This window comes from Rattus norvegicus, chromosome 20 (assembly GCF_021556685.1).
Source record: "Rattus norvegicus strain SHRSP/BbbUtx chromosome 20, alternate assembly SHRSP_T2T, whole genome shotgun sequence".
In the NCBI taxonomy this organism is placed as follows: domain Eukaryota; kingdom Metazoa; phylum Chordata; class Mammalia; order Rodentia; family Muridae; genus Rattus; species Rattus norvegicus.
The window spans coordinates 24532943-24549215 of record NC_141553.1 but is presented as its reverse complement, the minus strand read 5'-3'; the positions used below and the strand labels follow the sequence as shown (position 1 = coordinate 24549215).

Below are 16273 nucleotides of genomic sequence, written 5' to 3'. Positions count from 1 at the left end.
ATGCCTAATGAACACTCTCAACCCAGTGTTCTCTCTCTCTTCCACCTAGTCCCCCAGACTTCTCATAACTCTCCCTCACACATTCATATCTCTTTATCTTGTTTCATTACTCATTTGAGTTCCACCAGGGTCATCTATATGACCATGGCTTTGGGAACCTACCCATTGGAGTCTCGTGTTCTCGGCAAAGGATATACAACTGAAGAGAGTCACACTGAACTCCCCTCCCTCCAAAATCAACAGCAATATCCGTACCCACAGAGCAAGGATCTATACAATGCTCCCTTTTCATACTGTTTCCAGGTTTTTAGAGGGCAAGTGTGAGTGCCTTGTTTAGCTCAGCTCATAGTACAGTCACCTGTTCACCATATTGGGCAGTCGTGGGTCTGCATTTATCTCAGTTCACTGCAAGGGAAGTCTTCCTTGACTAAACCCGGGGAAAACTTTTGTACTGCTCACCCCAAATTCTTCTGCAACAAAACATCTTCACCGCTGTCTATTTTTCTCATCAGAAGAGTTCAAAATCTTGTTAAACAAGCACATTACCAATGCAGCACCTATTCTCTAAAATGTTTGTTTGAAAAATAAATTATGTGTGTGCGCGTGTGCATGTTAATGTGTGTGTCCGTGCACACGTTCCAGTGACGATAGAGGCAAGAAGGGAGTAACAGATCACTTGAAGCTAAGAAGTACAGAACGTTTTGAGCTAAACATGGAGCAGAGTGCTAGGAACTGAACTCCAGTCATCTGCAAGATCAGCAAGCACTCTTAACTACCGAACCGTCTCTCCTGGCACTCTAATTTGTTTTACATGAAATTATAAGGCTTGCATTTTACCTTGGTTTGTTGTAGATTTAGAAGCCACACTTTTCTCTGTATTCTACAACTCAGCTTGAGCAAAATGAGAGAGGTGAAAATTCTATTTCCATTCTCATCCTGTCACTCTCTATGTTGTCCCTAAATAGTTGAATAAATCTTGCAGAATAGATGATGTACATTTCGCATGGGCCAACTCAAAGCCCTGGCTCTGGGATTGGGTGGTCGTTGAGTTGGTCAGCCTCTGGCTTCCTATGTTCTGCACTACCAAGGCAAACCAAACTCTCCCACATTGCCCTAGCTAGTTTACCCAGAGCTACCTACAGGGGGCAGGATCAGCTCTCAGGTTCTCAGGCCCTCAGGGCAGGCTTGCCTTCTTCACTCATGCCATCAGAGTATTGCCCAGTTGAGGCTCAGGGCCCACTCTCTAGAGTGCGGCAGTCTGCCAGGGCCTGGACCAGCTTTCCTGCTCTTAAGTTTTTTTTTTTAATTATGCCCATTTTAATGGGATTCTACTTACACTGCTTTTCATGACTTAGATGAGTAAAAGGTTCAACAGAATTTGTTTCCAAATTATATTCGATGCACCCTTATTTGAAATTCTAAATATATACATTGTGAACTTTCTGCACACATTATTGTGAGCTCTTTGCCAATGTGTGTGGCAGCAGAACTCTGTGCAGTAGACATCGCTGATGCTGGGCTAGTGTATTGAAGGTAATTCATGGTCTCAATTCTGATCAAACACTGTACTATACCGTAATAGAGAAATGGGTGTGAATGTGCTGACATAAGCAGGAAAGCTCATATAGAAACTAACAGATCTCCAGTGTCTTAGATTTCTGTCTCCTCTTTGATTTTCTGTCCTTGTGCTCAGGCTAACATGCCTTCTGTCTTCTTCCAACCAATTTACTGTAAACTGGGGCATGAAATTCAGGAAAGTAAACTTAATGTGTGAAGTGGAAGAGAAGAGGGTTTAATTCAGGTTCTATAATGGGTGGGTTTCGAGAACCTGTGTGTGTGTGATCTTCTACAGCCTTTCCAATATTTATTTATTGAATTGCTCCAACATTTATAATACTGTCTGTTTTCATCTCACAAGAGCCTATCAACATCCTATGCAATAATGGTACAAGACAGCACAATACAATTTCATTTAAATTAGCTTGAGTCTTGCCAGCAGCCAGGGTTCAAAGAATTAAATGTGCAGGGACTTAGATACGGCATTGCTATAGTTTTATGTACACTTAAATTGAGTATTAAACAGAGGTAAATATTGTGTACAGATGTTATAAAATTTCTAGGATAGTGTTAGTATTTATTCTCTTGGCAGAATAAATATTGCATTGTTCACAAAGACCACAATTGTATTCTTGGCTAGCCAGTAATCACCCGGCAGTTGGAAGTCAATTTATAGAGAGAGGGAGATACATGTGGTAACTCCATTGGGGTCCAGAGGTGGATCATGTGGATAAGATACTTTTGAAGAAGGGTCTTGAAATGAGTAACTGTTAAAACAGAAAAAGTGAAAGAAAGGGCACCGTTAACAGCATCTGATGATTGTTTTCGTGTAATGAAAATCACTTTGTGGGAAACAGATTGCACACCCGCCTCCCAGTATTCTGGTGGTGAATTTAGGCTGACATCGAGCAGAAAAGAAAGGCGACATGAAGAATTGCCTAATAGTTGGCAATTGCCAAAACTGTAACAGAGTACCTCAGACAGTAGTGCCTGCCTGATACTAAAAGAGATAAGAAAGAGGTTCAAGAAATAAGTAAGAGATGAAGTGAGGAAACATATAGATAGCGCAAGGACAACTTTATAGGCTACTTGTAGCCGAAGAGGCCATTGCAGTTCTGAGGCTGTCTGTACCTCACTTTGTTAAGAAGAAAAATACAGTAATTCTGTTTTCCCAGTGGAGCTAATCAAGCCTTTAGTCATTGTCTAATGCCAACTGAATTCACCAAGGTTGTACTGAATTGCAATATACTATACATTTTAATAATATTTATTTAATTTGTCAGTACATATCCTTCCTATCATGTAATTGATTTTAGAAGAGGACTTAAAATAGCTTTACTCTTTAGTGTATAAAGATAGTTTAACATTTTTCTGAAACGCTTCAAAGTAATTTGAAACATTGTAGCAATTCATACCTTAGTATTATAGTTAAGTCCAAACATAATGGAAATCCTCATATTGAATAAACTTAAAAATCACCTCCTAAAAAACTGTAATGTCCAGTGTAAAGGGAATCTTTTGTGCAATTTGTGGAAGTTTTACCAGTCAATAAATGGCTATTGGCCTATGAGCCTAGGCAGGAAGTAGGGAGGTAGAAATTCTGATACACAGTAAGTATTTCTGGGATAGAGTCAGAGTCATGGGAGATCTCTTCTCAGAACGTAAAGATGGTCAAGTGTTGCCCTAGACCCTAAGATGATGGTCACATGAACTCTTGAGAAGTAACCAGTCATTGGGCACTGCTAGAATAGAACAAACGAGTAATTGAGTCATAAGCTAGTCAGGAAACAGGCCCAATCTTTTGGCCTAAGAATGTATTCATCTATAATGCAATCTCAGACTCATTATTTGGGGCAACTTGGTCATGGATGGAAACCCATGATTGCAATCCAGTCTGTGTTCAGTCTTCCCATCTGTAGGCCATGAATTGTGTAGATTTTATATTTTCTTGAAACCTAAGTGTAAACTGTCTTCATGTGTAACTTTTTCATGTAAACAAAACATGTATTGAGTACTTGAGAAGCCACTGTATTAAGTAGAGGGGAATTTATACTTGATATTTAAGGAGATAATTTCTGTGGTTATAATATGTGGATATTACCATACTTCATACAATTATGTTTATATGGTATACTTTTATTAATAGAATTCTGATTCTGAGTTTCATTGATAGGAGACTATTAAGTCATATGATGACCCTAAGAAGTAAATGTCCATAAAAAGGCTTATAGTTAAGGAAAACAAAAAACAATAGTGAAAAGAGAAAAATAATTGTTCATATGTGAAATTAGACATCACATATTCACCTATCCTCAGTAATATTTTAAGGACGTTTGCCTTCTCTAGGACACACTTAGTGGTCCTATACGTGAAATATGTGAGTTTGCCTTGGGGAGAGTGGATGCGAACTTAGTATTTCTGCAATCTGTGTGATTGTAGGACTCACTTGCTCAGTTCTACTTTGGTCCATGCCTTGGCTCTCTGAGGTGGAACAAATGAACAGTGAACCCCCTTTCCCCAAAGGATATTTTTAAGTATTTTAGTCGAGTTAAATTTTTTTGTATATAATAATGGAAAGCCCCACTAACCAAAGACCTTCATATTTCTATTGTCTATTTCTGTTGTCTTTATTTGCACACATACCTTTCATCCAAATAAAATTCATGTCTGAGTTTAAGTTTGTTCACTATACGGAAGGTCAGAATGGCTAAGTTCCTTCTTGTATGATGTACGCTTATCAGCATTTAAAGTTGGATGAAGAGCTATATGAAATTCCCTACACTTTTCCCATTACAGCAAACACACTAACTGATAAGTCATCTCCCAGCTCTCTCCTCATCTTCCTGAAGAGGAAATAAAATCATTCAGCAGATCAATATTTTTTTTACAGAAATAATGAGTTTAATGATGACTAGACTATCAAAGTAGACAGGAAAAAAAGCATCAGAGAAGCAATTTTGAAATCCTGCTGGGTTTATAGGGTTGACATCAGAGTATAGTGTAAGCACCAAAGAAAGCACATGATTTATACCATAATATCATAGACATATTCTTCTTTAGATATTAGAGTGTTGTTTTTCACTATCGGAAATTGATATTAGGGTCTCACATATTTGGACTGAACTACCACAGAGCGATTCCTCCAGCATCCAAATTTTATTTGTATTTGTTTTTATTTAAAAATTGTGTCTTACTAAGTTAGCTAGGCTGGCTTTGAACTTCTTCTATAGCCTAAGGCTGGCTAGACCTGTGATCTTTCTTTCTTGGCCTCTCAAGTCACTAGGGTTAGGGGTTGTTCTGCCAGGAATAAGCTAGGTTGTGGAAATTCCTATTATTTATCCCTAAACTTATGTTATGTACCATCAATTATTCTTAACTTACATTCTCAGGAAGTACATAAAAATTAAAACAATAAAAAATAGTTTTTTTTTGCCATTGTTAAAGGTGGTTCTGTTTTCAAAGATTTTGCTCTAGGAAGTTATATTTTTGTGTTTCCAAGTGATTATAATAAAACAAAGAACACCATAAATTTCTACAACAAGCGTTGGTAAGGTAGTCTAAATTCTACATGGCCAGAAACTAAAGAAAGTTCTATGTACTGTTTGAATTAGGCCCAGAGAGATGATTAGCTTAATAAAGATAAAAGGATAACCAAAATAATAAATGGATATACCTCATGATTCATATATGCAACAATTAGCACTTCTTAACTAGAGGGTAAACAGTGTGAAAATAAGAAAGAATAAATGAGACAAAGGTTACTAATTCGCCTGTGATACCCCAGTTCAATATCTATAGATGCAAAAGAATTACAAGCAATTATGCAGCTAAAGAAGGAACCAATGATACTTACTACCAATAAAAGACAAATGGAATATCTTCAAAAAGATTTATTGAAAAACACAAAATAAATGTTGTCTGTTTACACAATGGGGCACAATCTGGCCTACACAGTGCTCTTTACCCAGTGGAGCATGGTCCTGTTTCCATAGTGGAATACTGTCCTGTTTACACAGTGATGCACCATCCAGTTTATATCATGGAGCATATCCTGTTTACACAGTAAAGTATCTGACTATTAACACAGTGGAATGCCATTGAGCTAACTGAGTGCCTAACCACACAGTTTACACAGTGAACTAGCATTCTATTTACACAGTGCCCTATTTGCACAGTGGCATCTCTTCTATGAACAAGCAGAACATACACATGTGCATCACTTACATTACAGGTCCAACATGAATTCTAAGCACACAACAGCAAATAGCAGAGTTCATAGATTATAAATTCATAGCCATTATCTATGGGTTCAGAAATCTAGATACTCATTATAATCCAGGAGATCATTCCATAAAAATCTGTAAAAGCTTACACTATATCAGTGATATGTTTGATTTGATTCTGCTGATAGGTACATAGTTCATAGATTTTTTTCAATTGAGAAAAATATTTCCAGAGAAATAGTCACCCCAGGGAAGAACATACCAACTGGTTATCTCATATCACATGAACACTGCTGAAACACAATAAGAATAACATTATATATACTGAGCAGGATACAGCTCTGTCTCCATCTCCATCTCTATCTCTATTTCTCTATATCCTTAATTAATATATTTTAACAATTAATTATTGATTAGCATTTTATATATTAATTATAGTACATAGTTATAATTATGTAATCATATATAATTATATTATATAATCTCATATAATCATATATAATTTTATTATATGTAGTTATATGATATATATAACTTATATATGATTTATAGTTCTTTTATATAGTTTATATAAATAGATAATATATCTTACATATATATGTGTTACAGCAATTAGTAAAAATGAGGGCATGAATTTGAAAAAGAGCACAGAAGGATATATGCAGAGATTTGAAGGAAGAAAGAGAAGGGGGAAAGTTGTAATTTTATTAAAACAGCAAAACATAAAATAAATAATTAAAAATAGCTCCAATGATACTTTCATGGTCTAAATATTTTTCTGTTTCATAATATTACTAAATAAACCGTGAAGAGCTTTAGTTATTTATTTTGTACAGAGACATGGATGGATGCCAAGTACCAAACCCAGCTTGGAGATGGGTTCTTAGAAAAAGGTGACTGGGAGCAGGGAAAAGAAGACCTGAAGTCAAATTGTAGGCTCAAGTTCGAGTCTTAGAGACAGGAAATCTAAGAACAGACAATAAGATAGCAGCAGGATGGAACCCTACTCTGAAGTTATCATTCCTATCATGCCTGATCCTGAACCTAAACTCCCATACTCCCAGGCTGAACTTGAATTCAGGAATCTGCTTGCCTTTGTAAGGACAAACAAAAAAACTTAGCTGCATGGGATATTTCCCTGGGAATCACAATTTCCTAAATCTTTTTTTATCTCCCTCCATGGTACATTTTTGACAAGGTGGCTCATAATGCAGCTGCCTTTGTTCCTTTAGATCTGTGAAACTCCTTATACAATTCATATTGCATCCATATATAATGTGCATCCCATTATATAGTTGAGAAATTATATATTTTTGAACTCAGGTTTTCAGTGTTCTTTCCCACAGTCTTGAGGGCTGTTCCGAAGGTCTCAGCATTTACCACTTTGCTGACACATTAGCACACTCTTACCTCCCAGACTCATGCTATCTCTGATTATCCTGGAGTCGTTAACCTTGGCAGAAAAACATTCCTCAAAGGAAGAACATGAAAACATTTACATTATAATGCAGACAACCCTTATGCCCACAGCAACCATCAACACTCATAGAGGCCCCTGGCCTGCTGGCTATGTGATAGGGGCAAGGATGATGTCATGCCATGTCTACCATGGCAGCTATCAGACCAGACTTGGCAGATGAGTTGGGTTTTTTTGTTGTTGGTATGCTTGTTTGCATAACAAATGTACAATTGAATTAAAGGTTCAGATGAAAGAGGAAATTAATACCAGAAAATAGAAGAGATATGGAAGTATATGGACTAAGATGGACATACAATGAAATGTGACAGGTAGGCATGGACAGGATTTGTCCTGAGCAGAACAGAAGAATAGAGATAATCAAAAGTTGCTTTTCACGAGTTTTCTAGCTAGTGCGGAAGATTTATTCTAAGGAATACCGGTCAAAACTGGAGTTTGGTTTGACTACATTTGCTTTTCTTTATTCTTTGACTAGATGTTTCTAGAATGATAGGGAGGCAACACCGCCTTGGAAGGAAGATGGAAGAGACTTGGAGAGGGAAAATTGATCCTGATAAATGCCAGTGTGCTAGAGAATATCTCCAAAGACAGTGTGGGTGTTTTGGTGTATTTTGGACAACATTGTTCATGTTCTTTGGCATGGCGACAGAGCAGGAATTCCTCGTTACACATTGTGGTTTGAATCCTGGTTCAAGCATTGCCTAACACAAGACTCTTTGCCAAACTGTCTAGTCTCCTAGAGATACTTAATTTCCCCGTGTGTAAATTGAGGTAATCCTAGTACTTAACTCACGAGGCTTTTATGAAGATCGAATCTCAAATTAATAAATGGAACCTAGAGAGGGTTTGGCACAAGTCACTGACGGCGATTTTCATTGTCTTTGGTTTTAAGTTTCTAAATCAATAAATACATAATCATATGGCAGGAATCTCAGAGGGCTATTATATTAGCACTCTATTTTACAGATATTGAGCTAAACATATAGATACCTGGCTATATATGTCAGAGTTCTACTTAACTATATTTATCTTAAGCTTCATTCTTGTTTCTTTCCATAATTGGACAAAATAATTCAAAGAGCCATTTTTATCTGGAATCCTCAGCATCTAGTATTCTCTTGGGTTTTACTTTTAAATTCTTTCAGTGATTGAAATTGATTGATGGCACTTAATAAATTATTCATAGATCCACTTAAACCCTTCAGTGAAGGTGTCAGGCTGTAATTTAATGTTTCGTTACTGTTGCTGTCCTGTACAAAGTAAGACTAGAATCCCCTAGAACTGTGGGGTTGACAAACTCTTGCTCAACTTCTGACGGTCCCCTTGCCAGAGCTGAAAGCCCTTCGATGGTACCTTGCCATGTGAGCTGAAAGTATGTTGAATGCCACCTCTGACTCTCCTCTCTGTGTCAGTGGGTTCCATTGCTGTGTTGTCCAATGATCCAGTGGGCTCCCTCAAGAGAAGAATGGAACTGGTCATTATTGTCATTTCAATCCTGGGGAAATTTATGCAAGGGGATTAAGGACTTCTTGGGGCTCGTATAGAAGACCAGTGCCATTCCTAGAAATAGGACTTGGAATACGCTAGACCACATTTTACTTTAATCAGTCCTTAGTGAATGAATTTCCATAATATTCTGCTATTGACTTCAGCATTATAGATCATACTGGTTTTCGGTGTTTTATTGTTACTGTTGATATGATAAATCACATGGCTAAAAGCCACCTGGGAAGGAAAGGGTTTGTTCTATCCTATACTTGCTGGTAACAGCCTATCACTGAGGAATGCTAGGGCACAAACTCAGGCAGGGCCAGAACCTAGAGGCAGGTACTGAAAAGCAGAGACCATGAAGGAGTTCTGCATTACTGGCTTGTTCTTTAGGACTGAGCATTCTGCTTTCTTATGCAAATCAGGACCACCTGCTCAGGGTTTACCTGGCTTAAAGGGCACTAGATGCTTCCACATCAATCATCAGGAAAATATCTCACAGATTTGCCTACAGGTCATTGTGATGGAGACTTTTTTTTTTCAATAGAGAGTCCCTTTTCCCAAGTGACTCTAGCTTGTGCCAAGTGGCCAGATGATGATGATGAGATGAGGATGATGATGATGGTGGTGGTGGTGGTGATGATGATGATGATGATGATGATGATGATGATGATGATGATGATGAAAGAGGTGATGATGATAATAATTTTTAAAACCCAGCACAGCCAGAAAGATGCATTCATTGCCTCTCAGATGTAGGATGAACAAAGTTGCTTCTGTTGAACATTCAAGTACAGTTATTAGTACACGAATGTATAAACATTTTATGAGTGGAGAAAAATAATGACCAAATCTTCAAGATGCAGAGAACCTATTTCTATTTCCAAGCTCGTTTAACGGGTTGATAGCTTACAATTTACTTAACATACTTCGCATATTACTTTTGATTCCAGAAGTAGTGAGCTGTGTCTTCATTTATGTGCCCAGCCATATGCCAGGGGCCGTAAAGGCTGCCCAGCTTTTCAACTCTGCCTAGGATGCATTTCTGAAGAGAGGAAGGAAGAATAAAACATTTTCAGTTGCTAAGAAAGAGAAGCTGAAAAGCTCACTAATTAAAAATATAGCCTTCGGGCTGGAGAGATGGCTCAGTGATTAAGAGCAAGCTTCGTTCCTGAGGAGAACCCGAGTTTGGTTTCTGTCTTTTACTTCAACTCCATTGGGACTTTTACCTCTTGTGCTTCAGCCCCTCTCTCTCTCTCTCTCTCTCTCTCTCTCTCTCTCTCTCTCTCTCTCTCTCTGCCTCTCTGTCTCTGTTTGTCTGTCTGTCTGTCTGTCTGTCTGTCTCTCCCACACACACACACAATTAAAAATAAAATAAAAAATTTAAATTCTACCCTCAGGAAGCTTAACCTTAGTCTTCAAAGAAAATGAAATGAGAAACAATAATGTGCTAGAAATATTAGTATATGTTGATGAGTTTTCTTTGAGTAAGAAATGTATGTCAGTTTTGAGCATTTACTACATGTCAAGTTTATGGTAAGGAATCAAAGAGAGACTTCACATCAGAAAGCCTTTGGTGGCCTTTGCTATACTAGAAAACAGTCGAGGTATTCCAAATCTGAGTGCTTCCTCAACACCATGGCTAATAAACGACATACTGTATATATTCATTCTTTGATTTATATTTTTGTTTATATTTTTTTACTTAACATGATTTCAGTTTTTCTTTAGAGATGTGGTCCCTTGAGATGTAGCCCTGCATGGCCTAGAACTTGTTATGTACTCCAGGCTGGCCTCAAACCAACAGAGATCTGCCTACCCCTGCCTCTTGAATGCTGGGATTAAAAGTATACATAATCACACACAGCCTAATTTCTCTCTTTAATATAGCTAAGGTTTTGTTATTATATAATATTGATCCAGGGACTAATGTTTCTACTAATATTCAGAAACTCACAAAAGTTTCTGATATTTCTTTCCTATCTAGAGATGTCCATTGACTAGAAGCCAGAAATAATTATAGATATCATATGTTCCATATAAATGATCTAATGAGAATATTCAACATGCATGTTTTGCCTTTTTCAAGACACTGTCTTTCCACATACTACTAGAAAATACCTGAAATTCTAGTATGTGTTAATATGTATATGCATATATATGATATGTATATATCTATGTATGCATGTGTATCTCTCTTTGTGTGCACATGTATGTTTCTATGTATGCTTACTTGTATGTGTAGTTATATATGATTGTGTTTGTATGTCTATCTGGGTGTCTATGTGTTTGTATTTAATTTTGTGTATGAAAACTACTATGTGTGTGTGTATGTGTGTGTGTGTGACAGAGAGAGAGAGAGAAGGAGAGAGAGTGAGAGAGAGAGTGTGTGTGTGTGTATGACAGAGAGAGAGATAGAGAGAGAGAGAGAGAGTGTGTGTGTGTGTGCGTGTGCGTGCGTGTGTGTGTGTGTGTGTGTGTGTGTGTGTGTGTGTGTGTGTTTATTGCTGGGAGCAGACCCAGACCTAACTTGTTTCACAATATAACTGCAAAGAGCTTCATAAAATTTTATGGTCTTTATAGTATCAAATCATTTTTACTCTTAGATTTTTTTTCTAATTCACAAAGCTGACAGTTTCCAGGCACTGAGGTTGCGAATTCGGTGGTGTCAGAGTTTACATGGTTTCTTACCAAAGCCTCATTTCACATGCAATGGGAAGGTGCATTGCATGCTGTTAAGAATGTAACATATTCACAGTGCTATCATGCCCAAGCAGATAATGTTTGCTGTCTGAGACCTCTAGACCCGGTATGCTGATGAGGGAGGTCGCCCTTCATAAATCCTTCCCTTCACTCTTATTCTTCCATGGGGATAGTGTATATGCTAATATGAATCTGAATATTTTCATGTACAAATTATAATACCACCTCTGCGTTTTATAATTATATGCTGTAATTGTTTATAAATCTGTATACAGTGTTTATTTAAGGAACAATTTATATGTATATATGAATACATAAGTGTATAAATAGATAGTACCATTTCAAGTGAATTTTAACCACATCTTTTGAAGTGTTTTATTAATATAATTAAAAGTGTATGAAGTATATGCCTCATATACTTAACAAATATGATGCCTCAGATTCAATTTTAATTAACTTAAAATTTGGAATATTAAAAATTTGGAAAGTAGCACGTCATTTTATAGAGGAAAATTCAAACACCAGATACCATAGTCTACCTCCTAATCTTAAATGTAACCCTAAACTGTCTGAACAAATACTTAAAATTGTGTAGCTTTTCCCATATGAATCAAATAGGAAAATTACAGTTAGATGACTTAAGCTCCAGGTATCTTGATTTTTAAGTGAAATCTTTGTACAAGTGTCCCATAGTAACAACTTCTTCCTAAAATGCTGCTCTGTAGGGGAATGGCTTTAAAATTGAATTATCACATTCTAGGCCAAGATGACTCAACTGCCTGAGGCAGAAAAGGAAAAGATTGCAGAGCAAGTAGCTGACTTCAAGAAGGTGAAGAGCAAGCTGGACGCTGAGATTGAGATATGGGACGACACAAGCAATGATATCATCGTGCTTGCCAAGAAGATGTGCATGATCATGATGGAGATGACTGACTTCACCAGGTAACTGCGTAGGAATGATGGTGTGATAAGTGATGGGCGGCAGTCATGTTATTGTCACATCTCTGAAATGCGCCGTTGGTCACATGTTTGTCACACCTCTGAAATGTCCAAGTTTTTCTGAGTGGCAAGGGGAAATGCAAATATAGAATTAGGAAGTTATGACTCTACAATTCCAGAATTATCGTAAAAATAGCACAATTTCTTATACAGTCTCTCTCTGCTCTCACACCTTCATACGCTGCGATTATCAATCTAACACCTCGTGTACTCTCCACTGAAATGGGTAACTAAGGCTCCTTCACTCTGAAGCTCTTGAGAGATTGATACCTACTGCTTCCTCATCAGGATTTGTGGCCCGTGGGATTCCTGGGATTGCAAATCAGTGTCTTTGAAACCCAATGAACAATGAAGGCAATGAAGGAAGTATGCATTATCTATAATTAAAATGACTTAAAGTATTTTTGAGAGTTTGTGGTAGCACGGTCTGACTGCCTCTGCTCTCTGTTAGAGAGTCAGCATGGCTGTGAGATTCTGTACATGTATCCTGACAACTGAAGGGACTTCAAAGCCCCCATCCCTTATTTCTGTCTGCATCACTGTGGCTCATGTCCAGTGGTTGTTGGATGACCACATGAAAATGAGAATTCCTCAGCAGGTAAAACACTGACACTGGTCCCTGATCTTTTATATCTCTGGAAACAAATTTCACCTTGCTTCCTCCATTTTTTGGTTCTAATTGATTGTTCCTTTACCATTATTAATTAGCCCCGGTTCATTGTGGTGATGGTGCATAAAACTGGATGATAAACACTCCAGTATGATGCTAAGAAGTTTGCAAGGACTTGACTTTAAAAGGCTACCCACAGAGGAAAAAGAAAAGGGTTCAGAGGAGAAGAGGCAGAAGCCAACAAAACAAGGAGATAAGGCAATTGTGGAGGTGATGGCCAAATGCAAACAGGAACAATTTACTGAGCCCAAGGTCAATAACCCTACTTCACTCGGCCAAGATACCTTAGCATTGAGCATGTGTCCTCAATGAGGAAACCCTCTCTGTGACACTGATGTATTCTGAGAACACTCTGACAAAGGTTCTTGTGCCTGTGTTGTTCTAAGTATGCTTTTATGGAAAAATCCGTTAGTCCTTCATGAGCTGAAACCTACTTACTAGAATATTCCAGTGAGTAGACTCTTGACAGTGTCGCTCTATGTCTGGGGTTTGGGTCTTCTTAGGCAAAAAACTTGCCTTACTATTGGGTATGAATTGAAAGGTGGACCATAACTCATAAGTCATATGTGTATGGAAACTGAATCCTGAGGAGGAGGAGACCCAGACTGTAATATCAGAACACTTCTCCTGGGAAGGGCTTGCACTATGTGGGCAAGTCTTCTATGAAATCAAAATCTTTAAGAGAACAAGTCTTGAGGTTGCCTAGCTCTCTACACCCACCATTTAGGGGAATGAGGTCATTAGCGGAAACGGAATATGGAAAAACAGGTTGCAAATGTCTTTCTATAATTAACCAAAGAGCAGCAAGATGTGGAACGCCTCTCTTACCAGTTGCTGAAGAACACAGACCTGAAACAAAACTCAATCTTCAGGCAACTACTGAAGTCACAAAACAGACTACCCTGTGCCAGACATGTTACGTGTATGAAGCTATTGTATCACAATGCACTACACACAAAACAATGTTATGATGGTACAGTGAATAAATACAATTTGAAATCATCACGAATCAGTAATGCACATTGCCCTTCAGGGTTAAGACTGAGAGTTTTCAAATCCTAAACACAGGAAGTAGTAAATAGAATGACCTAAAAATGCTGTTTCAATGAAGGTTCTAAACAAAATTAAAATGAAAAGATAACGTGCTAAACATTTGTAAGAAGGACTAGCCTTGGTGTGATACTTTTTATCTAAACCCGGAGAGAGATGCTCAGTAAGATGGGCAGTTAAGTCACTGTTTTGTGAGGACCTGACTAGTAAACATTTCAAGATGTTTAGTGGAAAAGTAAGTTAAGTGTACAATTGTTCAAAATATTAAAAAAAATGTCTACATAGAAAATATGGTAGGAAAAGCAAGCCTTAGCAGATGCCTTACTTTGAAATGTTGTATGTGTTAGCAACCTTGGTGTGCTTTGTCAACAATGTGTCCTGTGACTGCAACTCCAGTTCACTTCAGGTAAAGTATTTGCTAAAACTAATCTGAAACAGGACTCTTTAAAAGTTAATTAAACCAAAATTATTGGTTTGTTTTTATTTAATATTTAATTTGCTCTTGGACAATTTTAGACACAGACATAATGTACAGTCCATGCTACCACTCAAACCTCCTCACCTGTCTGTTTCCCTTCTTCCTGTAAGTCTCTCCCTCACAGTCCAGTCTGCTCATTGTGCTTTTTAAACTGAGATTAGCCATTTCTCTGTGGTATTAGAGTGATCTTTTGGAGCCTGGAGACTTCAGCAGTGGGTACCCAGCTGAAGACAGTGACTCCTTTCTCCCAGCACAGGGCAGTAAACATACTCTGAATGTCAGTAACTACATAGTGTATAGGTTGATGTCATTTTGCAGGTGAAGGCAGATACAGGATAGAATGAAGCCTGTCATTGGATGAGAAGGAAGGATGGGTGGGAGAAAAGTTTTAGAGAGGAAGAGACCAGAGCAAGAGGAGGAGGAACAGCTGAGAGAACATGGAGGTGGATGTTAAGATTTCTCTCTATAAATTTACAGGTTGTTATGACTATTCTTAAGGGATAGATGTATACAGGATTTTGTGCTGTTTAGATGGGCAATTATATCTTATCAATTGGATTGGAGGTTATTGCGTGTCATATTCTTTCATGTGGCAATTTAATTGAGTTCAAGAGAGTGTATGTCAAGAGAGTGTGTGATGGTGGGACACACTGGACCTGCCATGAAATTGGGATGTGTATGTGTAGCATGGTGGCAACCTGCCTTGGGAACTAGACAGGTAAAGAAATTGTTGCCAGGCTCAGAGAGTAGCCATCAGCTGTGTGATATAGGATGGAGCTTAGTGGTGAGAGGCTTTGTTGACTGAGATGAACCCACAGATACCCACAGAACCCATGTGGCCCTATGGTGCAAGCACTAGTGTGGGTGGATAGAAGAAATCTTTTTTAAAATATACTGCAACAAAAGTCCTCTTCACATCGCCAGACATGTAAAAGTTGGATGAGTTGCTGGATGAGGAAGAATACAATAGAAATCAAGTCAAATTTTTTAAAAGGATTGCAATGGGATATAAACTATTCAATGATACAGAAAAGTACTCTGACCTACATTTTATGAAACAATACCTTGTGGCTATGCTGGTCCTGTCATGCTTTGTTTCGGTTAGTACAATTATCCTCCAAAATGGAATTGGGTTCTATCTTGTATTCTACTGAAAGAAAACCCACTTTTCAAAGCTAAAAGAGAGCGGAGGTGCCACTGGAATTTCACTGGAGAGTATAACAATTAAACTTATATTATACATAGCATTTCATTATGAATGCCATTTGGTTATCAGTTTCTATTTTTTCCATTTAAAACTCTTGACAGTTTTTCCCCCCTAGTCAAAGCCTGTCGCTTGATAATACCCTCTCATTTCTTTTCATGCACTGGACAATTGAGTTTTGGTCTATGCTCCGGTGTCTGCAGGCAGAAATTCTAACAATCTTTTTCATCTCAGTATCTCACTGTCTCTCTTTCTGTCTCTCGCCTTATGTCTTTCTCCCTGTTCCTCCCATTTTCCCCAGTCACCCAGTCAGTAAATATTCATATGTATACAATATAGACAGGTATATGGTTCTCTATAGGAATCATGCCTCAGCTGTAATGTTAAACATTAATATATTTTACAGTCTCATCATGAACAATTT

At 37.8% G+C, this 16273-nt stretch overlaps 1 protein-coding gene across 3 annotated transcripts in view; it reads left to right on the top strand.

Moving 5' to 3' along the window:
* Ctnna3 (catenin alpha 3) overlaps positions 1–16273 on the top strand; it is a 1520222-nt gene that overhangs the window by 1373042 nt on the left and 130907 nt on the right. For all 3 annotated transcript variants that reach the window (NM_001426985.1, XM_087597777.1, XM_087597778.1), the window contains 1 exon segment: positions 12209–12390. In NM_001426985.1, coding sequence (NP_001413914.1) covers positions 12209–12390 — 182 coding nt within the window.